General features: G+C 37.3%; 1 protein-coding gene across 4 annotated transcripts in view; it reads right to left on the reverse strand.

Moving 5' to 3' along the window:
• Positions 1-1,816: 1,816 nt before the first annotated feature.
• pcdh19 (protocadherin 19) overlaps positions 1,817-19,428 on the reverse strand; it is an 87,511-nt gene continuing 69,899 nt past the window's right edge. For 3 of the 4 annotated variants that reach the window (XM_005169595.6, XM_009291121.5, XM_009291120.5), the window contains exon 5: positions 1,817-4,404. In XM_005169595.6, the coding sequence (XP_005169652.2) occupies positions 3,845-4,404 (560 nt within the window). In that variant the 3' untranslated portion in view covers positions 1,817-3,844. 4 annotated transcript variants of the gene reach the window in all.

A 19,428-nucleotide genomic window follows, 5' to 3' on the forward strand; every position in this document is an offset into this window, starting at 1 on the left:
ATCCAGTGAGCGGCAGTCCTGTGGTCACAAATGCCTTGTTGATGCAGAGGTCAGAGGAGAATGGCCAGACTGGTTCGAGCTGATAGAAAGGCAACAGTAGTTCAAATAAACACTCGTTACAAAAAAAGGTGTGCAGTAGAGCATCTCTGAATGCACAACACATTGAACCTTGAGGCGAATGGGCTACAGCAGCAGCAGACCACAGTGTGTGTCACTCCTGTCAGCTAAGAACAGGAAACTAAGGCTACAACTCACACATATTCTCACCAAAATTGTACAATAGAAGTCTCGATTTCTATGTGACATTTAAATGGTAGGATCAGAATTTAGCGTCAACAACATGAAAACATGGATCCATCCTGTCTTGTATCAACGGTTCAGGTTGCTGTTGGTGGTGTAATAGTTCACTGAACTCAACTGGCTTCCACAGTCAACAGATCTCAATCCAATAGAGAACCTATGGGATGTGATGGAAGGGGAGATTCACATCATGGATGTGCAGCTGACAAATCTGCAGCAACTGCGAGATGCTATCATGTCAGTATGGACCAAAATCTCTAAGGAACATTCCAGTATCTTGTTGAAGCTATGCCAAGAAGGATTAAGGCAAAAGCGGTCCAAACTATTACTATAGATAAAGATAAACATGATAAATGATAAAGATACATTTATTTTTCAGTTTATGACCCTTTTAAAGGGGGAAATAACCCCAAAAAATGTATTTGCTGTTAATTTACCTCACAAAAGCACAGAGCTATTTGTAAGTCTTAAAGATATAGTCAGGATTATTGTTCTGTGTTGTTAAAAACATGCTGGGTTGCACAATATTCATTCAAGTCATCCTAACACAAATCGATTAAGTTAACAAATTTAAATGGATTGAACATAAAACAATTAAGTTGTCCCAAAAAAAAATCTCAAGAATTGTGTTGTTTCAGCTTATTTTAAATAAGTAATCTGAACAAGCAGAAAAAAAAATTGCCTCGTATGTTGTTCTTTGTTTATATGTGTTTTTTTTTTTACTCTCAAAGTGCCCGCAGTCTTTGACATGCTTTCTAAGAGGTAATTAAAATGACGATTTTGACCAAAATCTACTACTGGTCTACTGAAGGAAAAAGCCACCTGTAATCTTAGATTGTACTATCTCTTTAAAAAGTTGTAATAGTGCACCCCTATTTCCAATGTCATCTCAAATCATTTGTTAGGTGTTGTTTTGACAGCTAAGTAGCATCATATTGCACTGGGTATGAATCCAAGTAATAATGTACTTGGCTTATTGCGTGCATCATCCACTTCAGCAAATTAGAACGACCAGCCATTTGAAATTGACACTCCTCAGCTGGATGACTCCCAAACGCTTGCTTTATTTGGCAGCAACAAGGTGTGTTTTCTGCTGTCGTTTTTAATTTTTGCAATTAGTCAGAATCGGGGTATCTAAAAATGATATCAGAGAATGATTTCACACCGAGGCCTTTAGATTGGACCGCAGCGAAAACTAATTTCCCTACGATTCTCATCGCTACAGCCGCCGTCGCCACACACATTAGCATATTACTTTCAAGGAAAATTAACAGCAGATATTCATATCACATTATAGATTTTAATGAATTATGGCAAGACAAAAGATCACTTAAGAAAGGATAATTGCTGTATGCTGAACTCGGGTTGCGCTCATCACTTTTCAACAATGCCGCCTGGCTTTCTTCCTCTCCAGTGGAAGCGGATCTCTTCCATTATAAGCCATTTGATGGCAAATAAAAAAAAAAGAGTGTGATGGAAACATGCAGAACTGATGAATTTAGACAAGGAGACAAAGTGGAGAACATTTAATAGTTTAATAATAAGCTGCAGTATACATTCAGTGATAATTCCGTTTTCATGTTGCCAAAAGCTGTTTGGTGAGACCAGCAAAAACATTCAGCTACTAGTTCTATGTCTTTTCACACGTTGCTGCTGTTTGCACTTCCCACATTATAAAAATGAGTATTGCAAAGAAACAACTGATTTCGCATTTTCTGTCCGTTCCCACTATGGCAGTTCCACCAAATCTGCTTTTTTCTCCTGCAGAAAAAAAAACACATTTGTGTTGGTTGGGCTTGGTATAGCGTTCTTACATGATCTGGAAAAATGGAGGGCTGTACTTGATGATAGATAGATAGCAATGCAAGTCTGGCTCAGAGCATCTGGGTTTGCTTTACATGGAGCTTCTATCCGCCTCTCAGACACTTCAGAAATGAGTGGAACCACCTCCGGTGACTTGAAATGGTGTTACTCTTACCCTTACTTGAGTATTAAGATTAAACAACAACCTTGAAAATCTTGAACGTTTAATGTTTGTTGCAGTTTTTTGGTTTCTTTTGCTATCTCACTCTAAGCTCGTTGTACTGACACACTACTGTTGGTGTAGATTTTTTTTTTTGTTGTGTTTTTTGTAATTTTTTTTTGTCTTTTCTCTTTTTTTTTGCCCACACAGAAACTTGATGGCACAAGAACTGACCAATAAGAAACTCTTTTACAACAAGGTAGACTGCAATCAACAGTTGCTGGGGGTAACACAGTGAACAAAAAGTCAAGATCAATCGGAAAATGTAAAAAAAAAAAAAAAAAAAAAAAAAAAGAAGAAGAAGAAAAAAAATTGAAAATAGGAATAACAGAGTCAATAAAAAGGGGACAAATAAAGAAAAAAAAGCCAGTTAATTTCAAGTATAACTTACTGATAAAATAACTACACAGCATTAAATATTCTCATTATACATTTTAAATTATTTATAAAATATATTTTGGCATATATGTTTTTTTTTCCTTTTTGTGTTTGTGTACAAACGCTACTGTAGCTTTAGTTGAACACCAATGTTTATTTTTTTCAGTTTTTACTTTAGCAACAAAACATTAAAGGGATTGTCACATAACAACAGATTATTAAAAATGATAGTAGTAAACCCTAAACAGAGTTTCACATAGCAAGACGTAAGTGACGACCCCTTCTATCCTAGCCCCATAGTCAAAATCCAAAAAAGTACAAGACCAGAGCACGAAGTTCTAGTAAACTGCGCTCCACTGGCTACAATCAGGAAAGGGCACAGGAGATTTCAAAAGCAACAAGTCTTGTTTTTCTTTTGTTTTTTTTTTCATCATCTTCTTCTTTTCATCATCCGTATATATATATATTTATATCTGGTTGTGAGTCTGGGGGATCGATCTCTCCCTATTCCAGTTTTTCGGTGAGCTTGAGCTGATAGCGCACCTTCATTTAGCTCCATCTGTGATAAAAAATAAGCACTGTAACGACCTCATGGTTTGCTGACACTGGAATGTCTTGAGGGAAACAGAGAAGGGTTGTCTTATCAGACCAGCGAGAAGCCACCGAAATGAAATGAGATCTGCGGGAGCGTTCCTGTGCGCTCGGACAAGAGGAGTCTTGCTAATCTGTAGCATCGCAGAGACCCACGTCCTCTACAGGAACAGTGAGCGGTTTGGCAGCTGAAGCAGAAACTGCATACCAAAGAAGGCATTAGAAGAAAGTAAGATGTCTCTTTCGAGTCTACAAGGCATGACTGTACTCGGGTGTCTTTCTCCCGTAAGGGTACGATGTGAGGGCAGGGAACCAGCCTGTCCACTGCGGAGAGACGATTGCGACGAACGTACAAGCGCTGCTGTTACTACCAAGCCACGATGACAGTCTGAGCTCGCAGACACCTTTTCAGCCTCTGGAGAATACGTCGTGCTGCACACGTCTCCCTTCTTTCCCCAGGACTTGACGCTCGCTAAAGCACACAAATACACACACACGCATGTCGACACACACTGGTAGCAGTGTATGCGCTCTGTGTACGGGTGGAGCTGGTTAAAGCACGATGTCCTTCAGTCTCTTGCTGCCGGGGGACTCTTTATCACGACCGTCCTGTAGGAGCGTGTTGATCTCCCGCATGGCCGGCTCACTGTCCTTCCCCTCCGGCTGCCGCAGCAGGCTGTGATTGGCTATGCGCTCTGCGTCACGGCATTTCAGTGTGTTGTAGGTGGAAGGTGCTTTGGATTGGGGGCTTTTCAGGTGCACGGGGGAGGTGATGGGGCTGACGGCCTCTCTGCCGTTTCCGGCCTCGCGCACAGCGCCGTTGGTCTTGGGGCTGCAGACGGCTGGCTCCGCTGTTTGCCGCCTGCCCCTTTGCTCGGCCCGGTCCTCATCCGGCCCGTCTTTGCCAAAGGTGGCAAAAGTCCTTTTGGTGGTGCCACAGTCCTCATAGTGAGGTACGTCCACTGTGGTGGCCTCAATGGACAGGGCGATGACATTGCGTCCGTGTTCCGGAGACTTAGCTCTCGCCGGTATCGGTACCCGGGGCATCCAGCAACGGTCCGAGTGGCCCAAGATACGGCATTCATCTTGGCAGTGGAAACCCTCCGACTGATCTGCACACACAGAGAGAAAGTCAGAGTTAGTTTTGTTGTCTAAACTGTGCCATTTGCACAGCTTCTGCTTATTTGCGGTTCCTTTCATGGATTTCAGGCACAGTTTGTTCAGGGGCTTTCATCTTTCCGGCACATGTCAGAGCTGGAAATGGGGGAAAAAACACTGTGGCGTGCTGAAGGGCTCCTTTTTTCAACGTAAGCTGGCGCTACGGCTTCAACAGGTTTTAATGCTAGAACTTTCGAGGACCTTTTAATGAAGCAATTAAAGGGTGGATTGTTAAATCAAAAGTGGATCCACATCTTCTGAGTAATTGTTTCACTCTGTTGCCAGACTTGATGAAAGGAGGGTTTAGACAGTGCAATCAGAGATTTCACAGAGGAACACTGGCAAAGCCTCATTGTTAAATGCTGAACATTGTGCTCTGTCTCTGTCATCTAGCTGGCAGTTATAAATATGTAATGATGTTTTAAAGCTGTTGTGAAGTAAAAAAAAAAAAAAAAAGATTTGTCTGAGCCAGTATTACTACAGATCTGTCCTTTTTTGTTGGAGGGAAGGGCTTTCAAGCTGCTTTTTGTATCATTATAACAACAAAAGCCAAGCTCTCTCTCTCTCTCCCTTTCGCTCGCTCAAGTTGAGGAGCTGTCTGCCTCTTTCCCTTCCATTTTATTTAAAAGAGATGCATCTGTAATAATCAAGGCAGCTCTCTTTTTATTAGCAGTCAGCCCAAAACAGCATTCTGTGTGAGTCCTTTTGACTCCATACATATTTCATCATTGGCCATCTGGATAGACAAACACGACAAGGGCACTCTCTCTGTTTAAATGTTTGCTAATATACACAAATGGCATTTGCATAACAAAATCCCTTCCTTGGATTGCTTTCTTTTTTCTCATGCAGCGCTCACATGATAAAAAGAACATCATTAAGGGAGCACTGCTAATTCTGGACAATAATTCATTTATTCGTTTTCTTTTCAGCTTAGTCTCTTTATTAATCTGGGGTGGCCACAGCGGAATGAACCACCAACGTATCCAGCATATGTTAAATTTTATTTTTATTTTTTTATGCAGGGGATGCCCTTCCAAGCTGCAACCCATCACTAGGAAACATAAACACCAGGGTGTCTGTGGGGTCTTAAAAGTCTTAAAATTTCCTTAATGTCCAAAACTAAATTTAAGGCCTTAACAAGTCTTACATTTACTGAAATGTGCTGTTGTAGGTGTTAAAAACTTTAAACAGGCCTTGGTTTTCACTAATTGTCCATGCAAAGCTATAGCCAATTGGTACAGCAAACAAATCCATCTAGAAAAACGTTTAACAAAAATAACATTTATTAACTATTTAGCAATATGGTTTAATTATTATGCTTACAGTAACATTTGTTTAAAGGTTGTCTGTGTATTTATGCATAAATTTGTGTTGTGCATACATTTTGTTTATTATAGCATGTATTATTTTTAAGGAAAAGTCATGCTAATAAAATATATATATATGAATATAACTAGAGTTTGCTTGTTTTTACACATTATTTAAAATATGTAGCTAAGAAATGACTGAATTTAAATTTTAACGGGGCAATTAAAAAAATTCCACTGGTTTAATAAAAAAAAATATTAGCATTTTCCCTGTGAAAGTCTGAAATTTCATTCATAATGTCTTAAAAAAGCCTTAAATTTAATGTGATGAAACCTGCAGAAACCCTGCATACACTCCCATTCACACATGGACACTACAGACAATTTAGCTTACACAATCGACCTATAGCACATTCCTTTACTGTGGGGGAAGCCAGAGCATCTGGAGGAAACCCACGTGAACACAGGGTGAACATGCAGACTTCACACAGAAATGCCAACTGGTCCAGCTGAGGCTCCTACCAGCGGCAATCATGTTGTGAGCCATAACGCCGTCACGATAGTGAAAATACAGTTTTTTATTATGGTTTCATGTAAATGAAATTTAAAATAGATAGCAGATTTCAGAATGAATATGCAAATGCATGTCTGAATGATCATGAGCTCCTCATTCATTAAAAATGTCACCTTTTAAAGGAACAATTCTAAGTCAATAGACTTTGTGTTTTGTTTTATGGCACTTTGACCTGCACTTTCAGTATTTTTGAAAGCAGCGCACACAGTGCTCAGCATATGTAAGTACATCCCTTACAAATCTATCTTTTAAATTCAGTGCTTCCCACATATAGACTTTACTTGGGTGGGCCGCCCAGGTATATTAACGGCTGCCCAAGTATATTTAGTGACACTATACAATACTATTATTATCATGCTCTTTCAATCTGCCCAACCAAACCTCCGCGGTCAATTAAGTAATGGAAAATCTTCTCTCGTTTACCCATTTTGTAGCTACTGTGAGCGCGAGACCTGTCAACACTTCAACAGTCTCTCACATGCTCTTCAAAGAGATGCACCTTTTTAGGACTTAACAATGCATTCAGCCAGGGTCCTAAAATCTCCTGAAATGAACAGGATTTGCATTTGGTTACGCTTTCTAAAGCTGTCGTCAAATGTATGCGCACAGCCACGAGAGCAAAAGAGACATTAAATAATTTATTCTTTAATCTGAACGTCTCCGAAAAACTTTATAAAACCGCCAGAGAAACTAGATGTAAATTGGCTGCAAAATATTTGTACACCATTAGAAATGGTCAATCAACTCATTTGTCTTATTGAAATAATCTACATGTTTTAGCCTTGTAATTATTATAATTTATTTGACATATTGTCTGTTTTTATTCTATATTTTCTGTAATTTAGTTCTCATTTGCTGTATATTTCATTAATTTGATGATGGTAATGCATTGCATATTTTATACATCTAAATGTTTTTTAAATACTGTACAAAATGCTCCTGAATTATTATTTTTTTTAACTTTAACCTATTGAAAAGTCTCTTAATAAATAAAAATATTGTTAAAAGATTTAATTATGTTTTGTTTGTCGCATAATTAGTTTATGTTATGTGGGTAACGTTTGTATTTCAATCCGGATACCACGGCAAGTATATTTCAAACCTGTGGAAGGCACTGAAATTCATGTTTTTTAAAGCTATACAATATTATATTTGTATATATATATTAAATTAGTCAGTACTGAAGTCAAATCTGAGCTTATCTTACAAAATAACTCAATATAACGATTCAAAAACTAGTACACCAAAATATATATGTTATAAAAAATATGAAATATCAATTTTAAAAAAGACAACAAAAAAAAAAAGGAAGGAAATAATTGAAAAATTCCGTTGAAATTTTGTAGGTTGTAAGATATTTTTCTTGAATTTAACTGTATTTTTCTTTCAATTTTAAATATGTTTGGTGAGTTAAATATTATTTTAATAAATAAATATGTTCAATAAATCTGTTTTGTTTGAAAAATGCACCAAAATACATTGCCTTCACTGAGAAATGGATAAAATTTTTCATTTTCAAAATGAATTATGCTGAGCACTCTACCTGCTATTGTTGATTAATTGTTCCCCAATTACTTGTTGCATCACAGGTTCCAACCCGACAATAAAAAAATAGCATAAGAATCCAGCACACAGATGCTTGTTGACACATTTTGTCAGCTTCCCTATTGGTAAATCAGCCCAAGGGTTGAGACCTCGCAACACACTCGTAGCCCTCAGTGACAGGGAGAGATTGTGGGAAAGATTCACACATTTACATCTTGCACTCGGAGCTTGACGGATCATCCAATTAAAATCACTAATTATCTGCTTTTCCTGCTCTATCAGTACTCCGAGGGACAACACAGCTTTGGGCCCTGAATCAATATTTAAAGATTGGACCGCTGCTTTCCAAGATCTCTGCCAAAGCTGTCACCCTTAAAGTGTGATCTGATGAGATTGACAGATCGCTGACTGAAGTCTGGGGATGCTTCACATCTCCTGCGGCACATGTGAGAAGATGAGTGTTTGTGTATCAGCTTCTCGCATTATAAGAGCTATTTGACCCACATATACGACCCCCACCACACACACACACACACACACTAAAGGGAGAATGAAGAAATTAAATTGAAAAAGTACAAAATAAATTGGAAAGTAAAGCTCTGGATCGACTACGGTATCTCAAGTGGCTCAAATTTAGCCCATAATTACCAAGCCCTGTGAACACACACACAAGTCCACATCTTGAAAGGGCTTTTCATCACCAAAAGTCAATGTTATCACCATAGCAACAAGGGTGAGTCTTACTATTATCCACATATACAGCGAGCAAATGCAGAGGACACCACACCTGCCACGGCGCAAACAGCCTACCCAGAATTCCTCAGTTCATTTCATGAGAATCTGCTTTTCTACAGAAGCATGGATTTATCTGCATCCTGCCGATCAATAGGAGGCACTTTAGCGAGATTCAAATTGTGTTCACCTCTTCAATGGGCAACATACAAAAAAAAATTGGTTTATTCCAATTCCCTTTTTATGACAGGAGGGACACGTACTGTACATACGTTGAATGCCGTCATCTTTTTTAGCCTCAGTCCTTTAGGGGGGTCTCCCGTGGAGCGATTCTCTTGTAAATTACATCGCTGTGAAAGCAGAACTCCATTACCAGCTCTCTCGCATCCTGTCAGTGGTTTATCCACAAAACTCACAGATGTTTCTCTCAAAGGTCTGCGCTAACCACATAACAAATTGCAGTAAGGCATGACAGCCTGTCGACCCCTGACAAAACAAGAATCTCTTCCTATCTTTTTTTTTTTTTTGCCCTAAGAGAGATAGAAATATAATGGCAACAAATGAAGCAATTAAAGTTTCAATGCAGCTGATCTTTGAGTTGTGCAGAAGAGAGCAGTGAAAGGCAAACGGCCCTCCTACGGAGAACGTCTATTGAAAGTCATCAGGAAAATACGCTTGCCAATCAGTTCCGGGAGAAAAAAAAGAGACTTAAAATACAGTCCAGAGCACCATGTCAGAGGGAGCATTTGCTGTCTAGGATTTAAAGCCTGCTAATTATGGACTTGGCTCTGGCTGGAGGCGGAAGCTTCTATGTTTTCTCACTTTTCCACATTTGTAAGTAAAGCACACGCTTCATCAAAAAAATGAAAATGTCACGTTGATGTGCGTTCCACAGTACTGCTGATGTATCAGAAAAAATGTGAGTTTAATTTTTGCAATGTGAGGATGAGAGAATGCACAAGCTCTTTTAAAGGTAAATCTGAATTCTGCAAGGCTGAAGAATAATAAATAGTGCCAATTGTAATGCAAATACAAGTAGTTCAGTTTAGTTCAGTTCAGTGTGGTTTAATTTTCACTGCTGAAAGTCCAAACTACGGTGGCCGAGAGAGCTTAATGCGCTATAATTTAAGAAAGTACATGCAATTACAAAAAACACCAACAAATAAAGAAACCATCTACATCAATTTGACAGCACACGTGTTGCACAACACAAACAACTGAAGAAATGCGCTGCAAATCAGTCACAACACTTGCAAATATGCACGTAACACAACGGAAATGTTTCTAGAGGACCCAAAACCATGACGGACTGTGCTGCATTAATGCGAGACTCCTATCGCGCGATTAAAAAAATATGGCCGTTAATCTATTCTCAAAGTTGGGTTGGGAGCTGGGTCTGTTCTACGCAAGCTATGATGACTTTCACTATGATATTTTAGCGCGGATGTATACCTGACTGGTGAGCCATCTGACAAAAATGTGCCCTTCTGAATCAAATTAGCAGGATGCCTGACTCTAACTGCGGTTCGGCAGTTTTCACTTTAACCCCTGAACATTTCATTCATGCCCCTATTACAAACTAGGGTATTAGAGGCAAATAAGGAGTAAGGACTGTCGAGAGTGTTATGGAATTTAATAACGCACACCAAATGGAAACACACTTCATGAGATGTGTGTGTGTGTGTGTGTGTGCACGCAGTCCTTTACTGACAGCCGTCGGAAAACATGGTGAAAAGTCCTACATGGCGGTAATAGTTTGATCGCGACGTTTACTTCAGTAATGCCACTAATATATGCATACTCCATGTCTTAATTCCATTTCTGTTTAGTTCAGTTTAGTTCAATTAAGGTAATCAAAATCGCTGTTTCAAGCTTATGTAGGCCTACAGTTCAAAATTCATGTTTAACTGAATAAACAGTTAGTAAACACAAGTACATCAAATTGAACATCATTTATTTTCATCACCAATTATAGTAGAACAATTTCTCAAGCAGTTTGTGATGCATTTTGGAAACAGGAGATGAGCCCCTGGTCTAACGCGCCACCTGGCTTGAGAAACCCATTCTCAAAGATTTGTTATTTGGGTAGCACACATATTCTGAATGCCTTCGGCAGAATCCAAATAAGCCATTTTAATCTAGATTAAATCTCCAAACATAGACCTAGTTTAAATCTGTATTGAGTGTTGTCCGCTTGTGATCAGACTGACCAAAAGACATTCTAATACCAGTTGTAAATGAGGGAACAAATTAAACGACAGTAAGAACACGTCATTTCCAGGAGCTCTCAAAAATTTTGCTCCTTAAAAAGGGATTTTAATGAATGAAAAAAATGCGTATATCACAAATACGGCTAAATGAGCTACATTTGTGGGTGGGCTGAGTCTTGCATAGGCAGAACAAAAGGAATTGCTTTTAATTTGGAAAAAAAGAGAAAAATTCTTAACATCTTTTGTGTCACTGCCAGACTTTCATCTTGTTTGGAAGCTATTATGCTCCTCCTTGGGAAAATGCACTTTCTTTTCTCTCCAAAAATGTGGGCACGAGCGCTGGAGGTCTGCAGTGTTGCTGTAATGCGAGAGAGGGCCAGTAATGCCACTAATGTACCTGTTTAAATAGGCCTGAGCTCAGAGAGAGTGTCTGTGTGTGTGTGTGTGTGTGTGTGTGTGTGTGTGTGTGTATGTGTAAGGGAGAGTGGGCATAGTCCCGCTCTCAAACACACACACTCTGTGACTGCGCATGTAATTGCAACCACGGGGCCTTGCAGTTTTCACTCTGACACTATTCAGTCACTTTGGATTTACGGGCTCGGGGAAAGAACATAATTTCTTTGAGGAACAAGGTGAAACAGCTGAAGAAGCAAGCAAGACGTTTCTAATAAATCAAACCGTTCTGAGTTACGCTGTGATGCATCGGTTTAAAGATTAACTATATTAAACGGGAGTGTGTTTTGATGTGGATTTGAGCATAAAGATTATATAAATCACATTGTGTCTGAAAAACTGCATTTTGCCTCTTGTTTGTTTCTCTCTGTTGTTGTTGTATGTAGACAGATGAAGCAATAGAGCTGCAGCGGCTCCTGTGAGAAATAATCAGAGCAGTGAGAGGGCAGTTGTAGAGCTTACTTTATTTCTTTCCGCTCACTGCAGGTAAAACAAAACCTGAAACAGCATTAGAGAAAAGAGATTGCACATTGATTACTATTTTATACAAATAAATAACACATTAGTGATTAGTTGCTTGAGCAGGCTTAGGAAACTTAAAATTTGTCTAACAATAATAATAATAATATATTAATAATATAATAATATTTATCAAGGGTCGCCACAGTGGAATTTACCGCCAGCTATTCCAGCATGCGGATGCCCTACCAGCTACAACCCAGGACTGGAAAACACTCATACACTCATACACTACAGCCAATTTAGTTCATCCAATTCACTTATAGCGCATGTCTTTGAGCTGTGAGGGAAACCGGAGTGCCCCACGCCAACCATACCTGCCAGCACTCGCGTATTTTTCCTGGGAATCTCCTATATTTCAGACCTATCTCCAACTTTGGTGTAGTATCCGATCACAATATTCCAAAACCAGGCCCATAGTACAGCTGCTAACACCATAGTACCTGGTACTAAACTGTGCTATTCAGACAAACAGACAACGCATGACCATTGAGGGGCTTTAAATATGGTGGCACATTCATTATGAATATGAACAAAAAAATTTGGTTAATTACATAAAGTCTGGTCTTTAGAAAAAAAGTTAGGTTGTCAAATTATGCATCTTTATTTACATCTTTATAACTAATTGAGCAAATAGATGGAACATTATTGATTATTTGAGAATGAATTTCTGACAAAGCTTTTTTTTTATTATTGTTGTTGTTGTTATTATTATTATTATTATTATCACTATTATTTATTTTTTATTAGTATAATTTTCTTCATTATTTCTTCATTATTTGTTTTACCATTTTTAAAATTTTTATCCTTTGTATTTGCAGATATACTAATGCAATATGCCGGTCATGTTTACAAATTATATTTTATATTTAGACACATTCTGCCAGAAAAAGTTACATTTTGCTAGACAGTTTGTTTCACTCAATTGCTGTTGTATTTAGACTAATGAAGCAATACATATTTTATAAAATAATAATAATAATAATAATAATAATAATAATAGACTGATGAATAAATAACTATTTTATTATCCATAATAATAATAATTATTATTATTAATAATAATAATAATAATAATAATAATAATAATAATAATAATAAAATTAATAATAAGTAAATTATTATTATTATTATTATTTATTATTATTTAGTTTTAGATTTGAATAAATAATTGAGCAAATAAATGGCACATTATTTATTATTTAAGAATTAACATTGGGCTTTTTTAAATATTTCCAGTCATTAGAAAGCAAAATGAATTATTATTATTATTTGTATCATTTTGTACAATTAAAAAAAAAATTAATAATTGATATCTCTGTATCTGTAGATATATTAGTGTAGCATGTGCCGTCCATGTTTTCAAATGTCAAGCAAGCATCATTAATCTTGTTCCCGTCATTGGTCACAGGCCCAGGAAGTGGCCGGCAGTGTCCTGGGTGGCTTTTGCGGCGCGTCCGTCCAGGATGGAGGTCACGTCGGGAACCATGTCTCCACTCTAACACTATCGCAAGCTGCCATGCACAGGCTACGACAAGCCAGGCAGACGCTGGGGGCTTCCCACGAGGGAGAGTCCAAGTGCTGCTGTCATCCCAGCCAGGCAATTCAGTCTGTGCACCATAAATCAGCCGCGAGCCCTCAGCCCTGAGGGACCACAAGATGGAGTGTGATGGTCTTGTTTTTACAAACAGTGGAGGAGGATGCGTCACTGAGCCACCAAGACGGCACTCGGTGCAGAGACCTTGCCATCTAGAGCAGCTCTCCAGCATTCTCACTCCATCTGCTCGCTCACTGCCTTTCTCTCTCTCTCTCTCTCTCTCTCTCTCTCTCTCTCTTCCTTCACACCATTCGCAAAAATTGGTGTTTCCGTTTTCCCCCTGTACATCTGCTTCTCTCCTCCATTCAGGAAAGTGACCTTGACATCCTCCATCTTCCTTTGGCTGGGATATTAATTATTGAGGATATTATAGGCTTGTTAAGGGCTGTCACGCGGATGGCGAATCAAGGGATCCCTGCGCCTGCTTCAGTGTCTTAACATTAGTACCAGTCCATTTATCAGGAAGTAAATCAGAGGCTGGTGTGTCCTGCTCTGGTAAGTGTGTCTGACAGCCAGTCTCCTCAGTCAAATCATCTGCGCTGCTTTACTTTCAAACGCGCAGCGACAGATTCACTTACATACCCTAGCAGTTCAAGTTTGGAATCAGTCAGACTTAAAGAAAGAAGGTCATTCTGCTTTCCAAGGCTGTTAAAATGTGAAATATATTTACATATTTAAATAAATGTTTTCTTGATTAATATAGCTTCGAATATGATTGAAACACTACTAACACTTACAATGAGGTACACTTTACAATAAGGTTGTATTAGCTAATGCATTTACTAACATGAACAAACAGTAAACAATACATTTATTACAGTATTTGTTCATGTTAGTAAACATTAGTTAATAAAAATACAGTTGTTAGTTTGTTAACTCACAGTGCATTAACTAATGTTAATGAGCATTAATTTGGATTGTACAATTGCATTAGTAAATGTTGAACTGTGATTAATAAATGCTGCACAAGTATCATTATTTGCATGTATTTAGGCCTTTTTACATACGTATAACAACTGAAAGTTCTGTTTTGACAAAATGGCTGGAATTATTAGATAGATAAAACCTAATTTATTTAACATGAATATTTAGTAATATAACTTATGTAATATAATATTATACTTATATAGTATAACTAATATACTTATTGCAATAAACATTTTATAGGCCTATATCCTTTTAGTAAAGAAGTATCAGATTTATAGGTGTACATTTTCACTTCTTATGCATCAAATATGCGCTCCAAACTTGTTCTTGATTAAGACATGTTGAACTCTTCTTTCACATGTTAACACATGTTAATTTACAATCGATATAATAACAATTATTTAAATATCGCAATAGCATTTCACAATAAAATTTGTATATTTTTGATTACCGAAATGCATCCTTTGTGAGCAGAATAAGCGTATTAAAAAAACATTTTAAAAATCATACTGATTCCAAACATTTAACTGGTAGTGTATGTGATTTACCGCTGCTCTGTTCTCTTTCGACCACTGCCTGTGTGGGAATTAGTGGCACGGCTCTGAAATATGTCTTCCCGCCTCTCCTCCCACCCTGTGGATGGCCCTAGTTAAAGAATGAATTTCCAAACCGCTGCTGACAAACAATGCGGTAGCCATAGATTGGTACAAACAGTATCTGCTTAACAGCTGTGTAACTGCGTGAGGGGGAAAAAAGACATCGTGATGCTGTATTATGAATCACTTTGAAGTAAAAATGAGCTGCTTTATGTTGGGAAAGAGGAGGGTGGAGGCGAGCAAATGGACTGCTTGATGTTGTGGTAATGAGCTGAGCATGTGCCGAACACAGGTACAATCTAGTTGTTTACGCTGAAGGACGGTTTAGGAGCGTTATTTGTTTTGCAAGCGCATTACAATATAATTGTTGTTACAAATGGAGTATATATAAAGTTATGTTTTCCCGTTGTGGTCCATTACTTGCAAACATTTATCATGAACCAGGCATACATATATACACAGCGGGTAATATTTGAAAGTATATAGATACAGTGAAATTATGCAGTGAAAATTCATTTTCCTTTCGGCTTAGTCCCTTATTTATCAGGGATCAACACAGCAGACTGAACTACCAACTATTCCAGCATATGTTTTATACAGCAGATACCCTTCCGGTGCAACCCATTACAGGGAAACACCCATACACTCCTGCATTCACACACACATACACTACGGCCGTTTTTGTTTACCTATTTCACCTATAGCACATGTCTTTGGGAAACCGGAGCACCCGAAGAAAAGCAAACACGGGGAGAACATGCAAATTCCACACAAAGATGCCAACTGGTAAAGCCGGGACTCAAACCAGCAACCTTCTTGCTGTGAGGTGACAGTGTGGCACTGAGGCACCGTGTCGATCCTAAAACAACATTATATACATTAAAAGTGTGCAATCTACATTTTATTAAGCAGAGAGATTTTCAACTCACTATCAGAGTATTCTTAAATGTAGAGATATTAGACATGAAGAACATGTCGTTATAATAAAATAATTATTGATTTATTTCACGAGTTCTTTCTGACAAGTCCTTAGAAAGCAGAACAAAACTGTTTATTCAGTGAATTATATCTATAATAATATCAGTTGTTGCTGTTGCAGTGTATTTTTCCTTCCTTTTATATTTGTTAATTAATTTATTTTTTAAATAAAGAAATAATAATAATAATAATAATAATTAATATTATTATATTTAAATACGTCTATTATTATTATTATTATTATTTCTTTATTTAAATATATATATTTTAAATATTAATTTAAATGTTAATATAAATATTAATTTATATTTTTTTTAAATAAAGAAATAATAATAATAACAGCAGTATTTAAATATAATATTTATTGTTATAATTTTTAAATATTTCTATTATTATCTTTATTATATTAATGAATTATTGTTATATTCATAGTTATTGCTATTTTTATCTCACATTTATGTTTCTCTTGTTTCTGTTCTGTATATTATTGCTATTATCTCTGTTGGTGTTTCAGTTCTATTGTTGTTGTTTCTCGTAGGGCTGCACGAGTCTGGCTAAAATGAGAATCACATTTTATCATGATTCTGTAGATGTAAAATAAAGGTTAATTTGAGTAACGAGAAGGCTATTATTATTGTTATTCTCAAACATATGGTAAGCATCAATAATAATATCAGGCCTATTTGTAGCTCTACTTTTGGTTAAAATGTTAACTTTTGTGTAGACTTTGAATTGTGGACTTTAAATAAACATATTTTAAAAATGTCCTGTTTTTTTAATACACAGTAAAGTGATTATATCAGAATATTAATAATTCTAAAGTTGAATTATTATGTTTAAGACATGTGCTAGTCATTTGTCATTGATAACATTATTAGACAATTTTATTTTCTAGTAAAATCAGACATTTGTCATTATCGGATTCTCTCTTGCATTATACTCAACATTATTTAGGTTAGAGTAGTTATACTGACCCAGTAAACATCTATTTTTACGTAAAACACTTTGTGCTCACTATGAAAGAAAAACATATCAAATGCTTGTCCTAATCATAACTCTAAAATGCGATGTGATCATGTAAATTATTTTCAGCTTTACTTCCCAAGCGGCTTACAAACATTCACTCTGTACAACAAACTGAATGTCACTTACAACTTTATTTTACATTTTATTGACAGCCTATGCAGGTTCTGTTCACTAAAGTCATCATTAGCAGGCCCGCACGCGTCCTCTCAGTAGTAAACAAACATTGCATCAGCTCAAGTGTGATTTTGCGGCTGCGAATACATCATTACATTAAGACAGAAATGACATTTTGGGGTGAATTACACCTCATAAACACAATATGTGACGCTTTTAACACCTTTTGGACGTGTCCATGTTGCTGAGCAACGTATATAAAACAATGTGAAGACTCATGCGAGCGCCTTTATGCTTCTTTACAGACCTTGAAAATATAATTGGCTGAATTGCAGAAAAGCTGAATAAAGATCAGGGTTAAATTGAGATAGCAATCTTTTTTCTGAATAATCATGCAGCTCTAGTGTCTTGTAAGTTTAATTATTCAATCAATGTATACTCTATAAATCTTACCTAATGACCAAATCTAACTATCAAATCTAGCATTTGACGACTTAAGCATTATTTACAGCATAATGAATTAGTAAACAAACAGTTATCTACTACATCTAAATTTGATTTGATTTAATCATTGCAACTAAAAGGCTGATTATGAAGTATACATGCATGCCTTCCACTGTCTTTAAGCTTTGAGGAGCGACTCTGAGGAGCTGAACCGAACTGAAGTCTTAGATTCCCTTGAGGAAAGCAAAAACCTGACGTCATCTCCCTGCGGCCGTACCACTGCGCTCTCCCTGGATTGTGTCATGGCCTGAGAAGCAGAGAGCTTGCTAACACAGTCTCAAGTGACATCTTAAAGCCCACTGAAATCAGATAAGAGAATAATGTGACAGAAAACAGAAATTTATGTCTCTGGCTTTGGAAATTACAGACTCGCTCATTAGCTTTGGACAAGCACAGAGAAGGCCATTGTAGTGCTTCTCGACCCTCTGGTATCTCTTGATAACGGCGGTCTCCAAATTAACCCGACTCATAGATCTGGCAGCCGCTGTGGCACGAACACTAAGTCTGCCAGTCAAAAGAGCCCCTCTTCTGTTCCAAAAGGATTGGTTTGTTGAGGAGGACATCTTTAAATACTCTGTTGCGAATGCTGCATCCTGTGTTTAAGCTTGACCGAGCGATGTAGCTAATTTACTCAGAGACCCCCGAGTCTGAGAAGAGCGAGAGGGACAAAGCCGACAGTAAATTACATCTGGGCTGGGCTTTGCGGGTTGAGGGGTTTGGATGGGGGTAGAAACGCAAAACTCACTGGCTGCAGAATTAAATCAGCTGTGAGAAGCACATTGGCGAAGTCAGTGAACCCCTCTGTAATCTGCAGGCCGGCCTGTTTTCTTAAGCAAGCCTACGAGATATTCCTCTATTAGGGCTTTATTTGCTATTCATAAAGCACCCAGCCTAGGGAATGCTACTGGCTTCAGGGCAGGGGGAGGAAAAAATAGATTTGTGGGTGGATGAATGTACAGTTTTTCTTGTGTTTACTTTGCGTCTCATGACCTTCCTTCTTTGAAGTTTTTTTTTTTTTTTTTCAATTAATATTGCTTGTATTTGAGCAGTGAGAAATGAAAAGAATAAATATATACAGTGTATCATTCGATAGTTTGGGTTCAGTGCATTTTCATTTTCATTTTGTTTCCTTCCGCTCTTACACTCTAAACATGCATGTTTCAACAGAGAACTTTACTCCCTTTATATTCAAGCTCATTTTGCACCTGAAGAGCTTCTTTAGTAAAGCACACACAGACACACTCACAAATTGTATTTTGAAGAATATTGACAAGATCAAGTAGGAGGTATACCAGCAAATGTTCTGTGAGCAGCATTCTTTACATTGTCTCCTTTTGTGTTCGATGGAAAATAGAATCTCATACAGGTTTGGAACAACTGGAGGGTGAATAAATGATGACAGATTTTTGAAAATGAATTCAATTTATTTCATCTTTATTTATTTAGCTCTTTTACAACGTATATTGTGTCAAAGCAGCTTAACATAGACATTCTAGTAAATCGAAAATGTGTCAGTCCAGTTTTCAGAGTTAAAGTTCAGTTCAGTTTGGTCTAAAGTTGACTGCTGAAAAAACACTGAAGAGCAAATCTATCAATGCGCAGCTCCACAAGTCCTAAGCCAAGCAAGTTAGTAAACAAATTATTAAATTAACTATTTCTAAACTCTGCATGCCTGGTACCAGGTCCATTACATAATTTACTTCGGCATTTTTTTAAATTTAAAGGTCCATACTGGCCCAATACCCCTATAAGAGGTTCTGTTTTATCATCAATTGGAATAAAATAACTTTCGCATAGCTGATGATTGAGACATTTTTCTTTATTTCTATGATTACTGAAACAACAAAATTTATTACGGCAACCTAGACCAAACAGAACCTAACAGGTACACTT

This window comes from Danio rerio, chromosome 14, assembly GCF_049306965.1.
Source record: "Danio rerio strain Tuebingen ecotype United States chromosome 14, GRCz12tu, whole genome shotgun sequence".
Taxonomy (NCBI): Eukaryota; Metazoa; Chordata; class Actinopteri; order Cypriniformes; family Danionidae; genus Danio; species Danio rerio.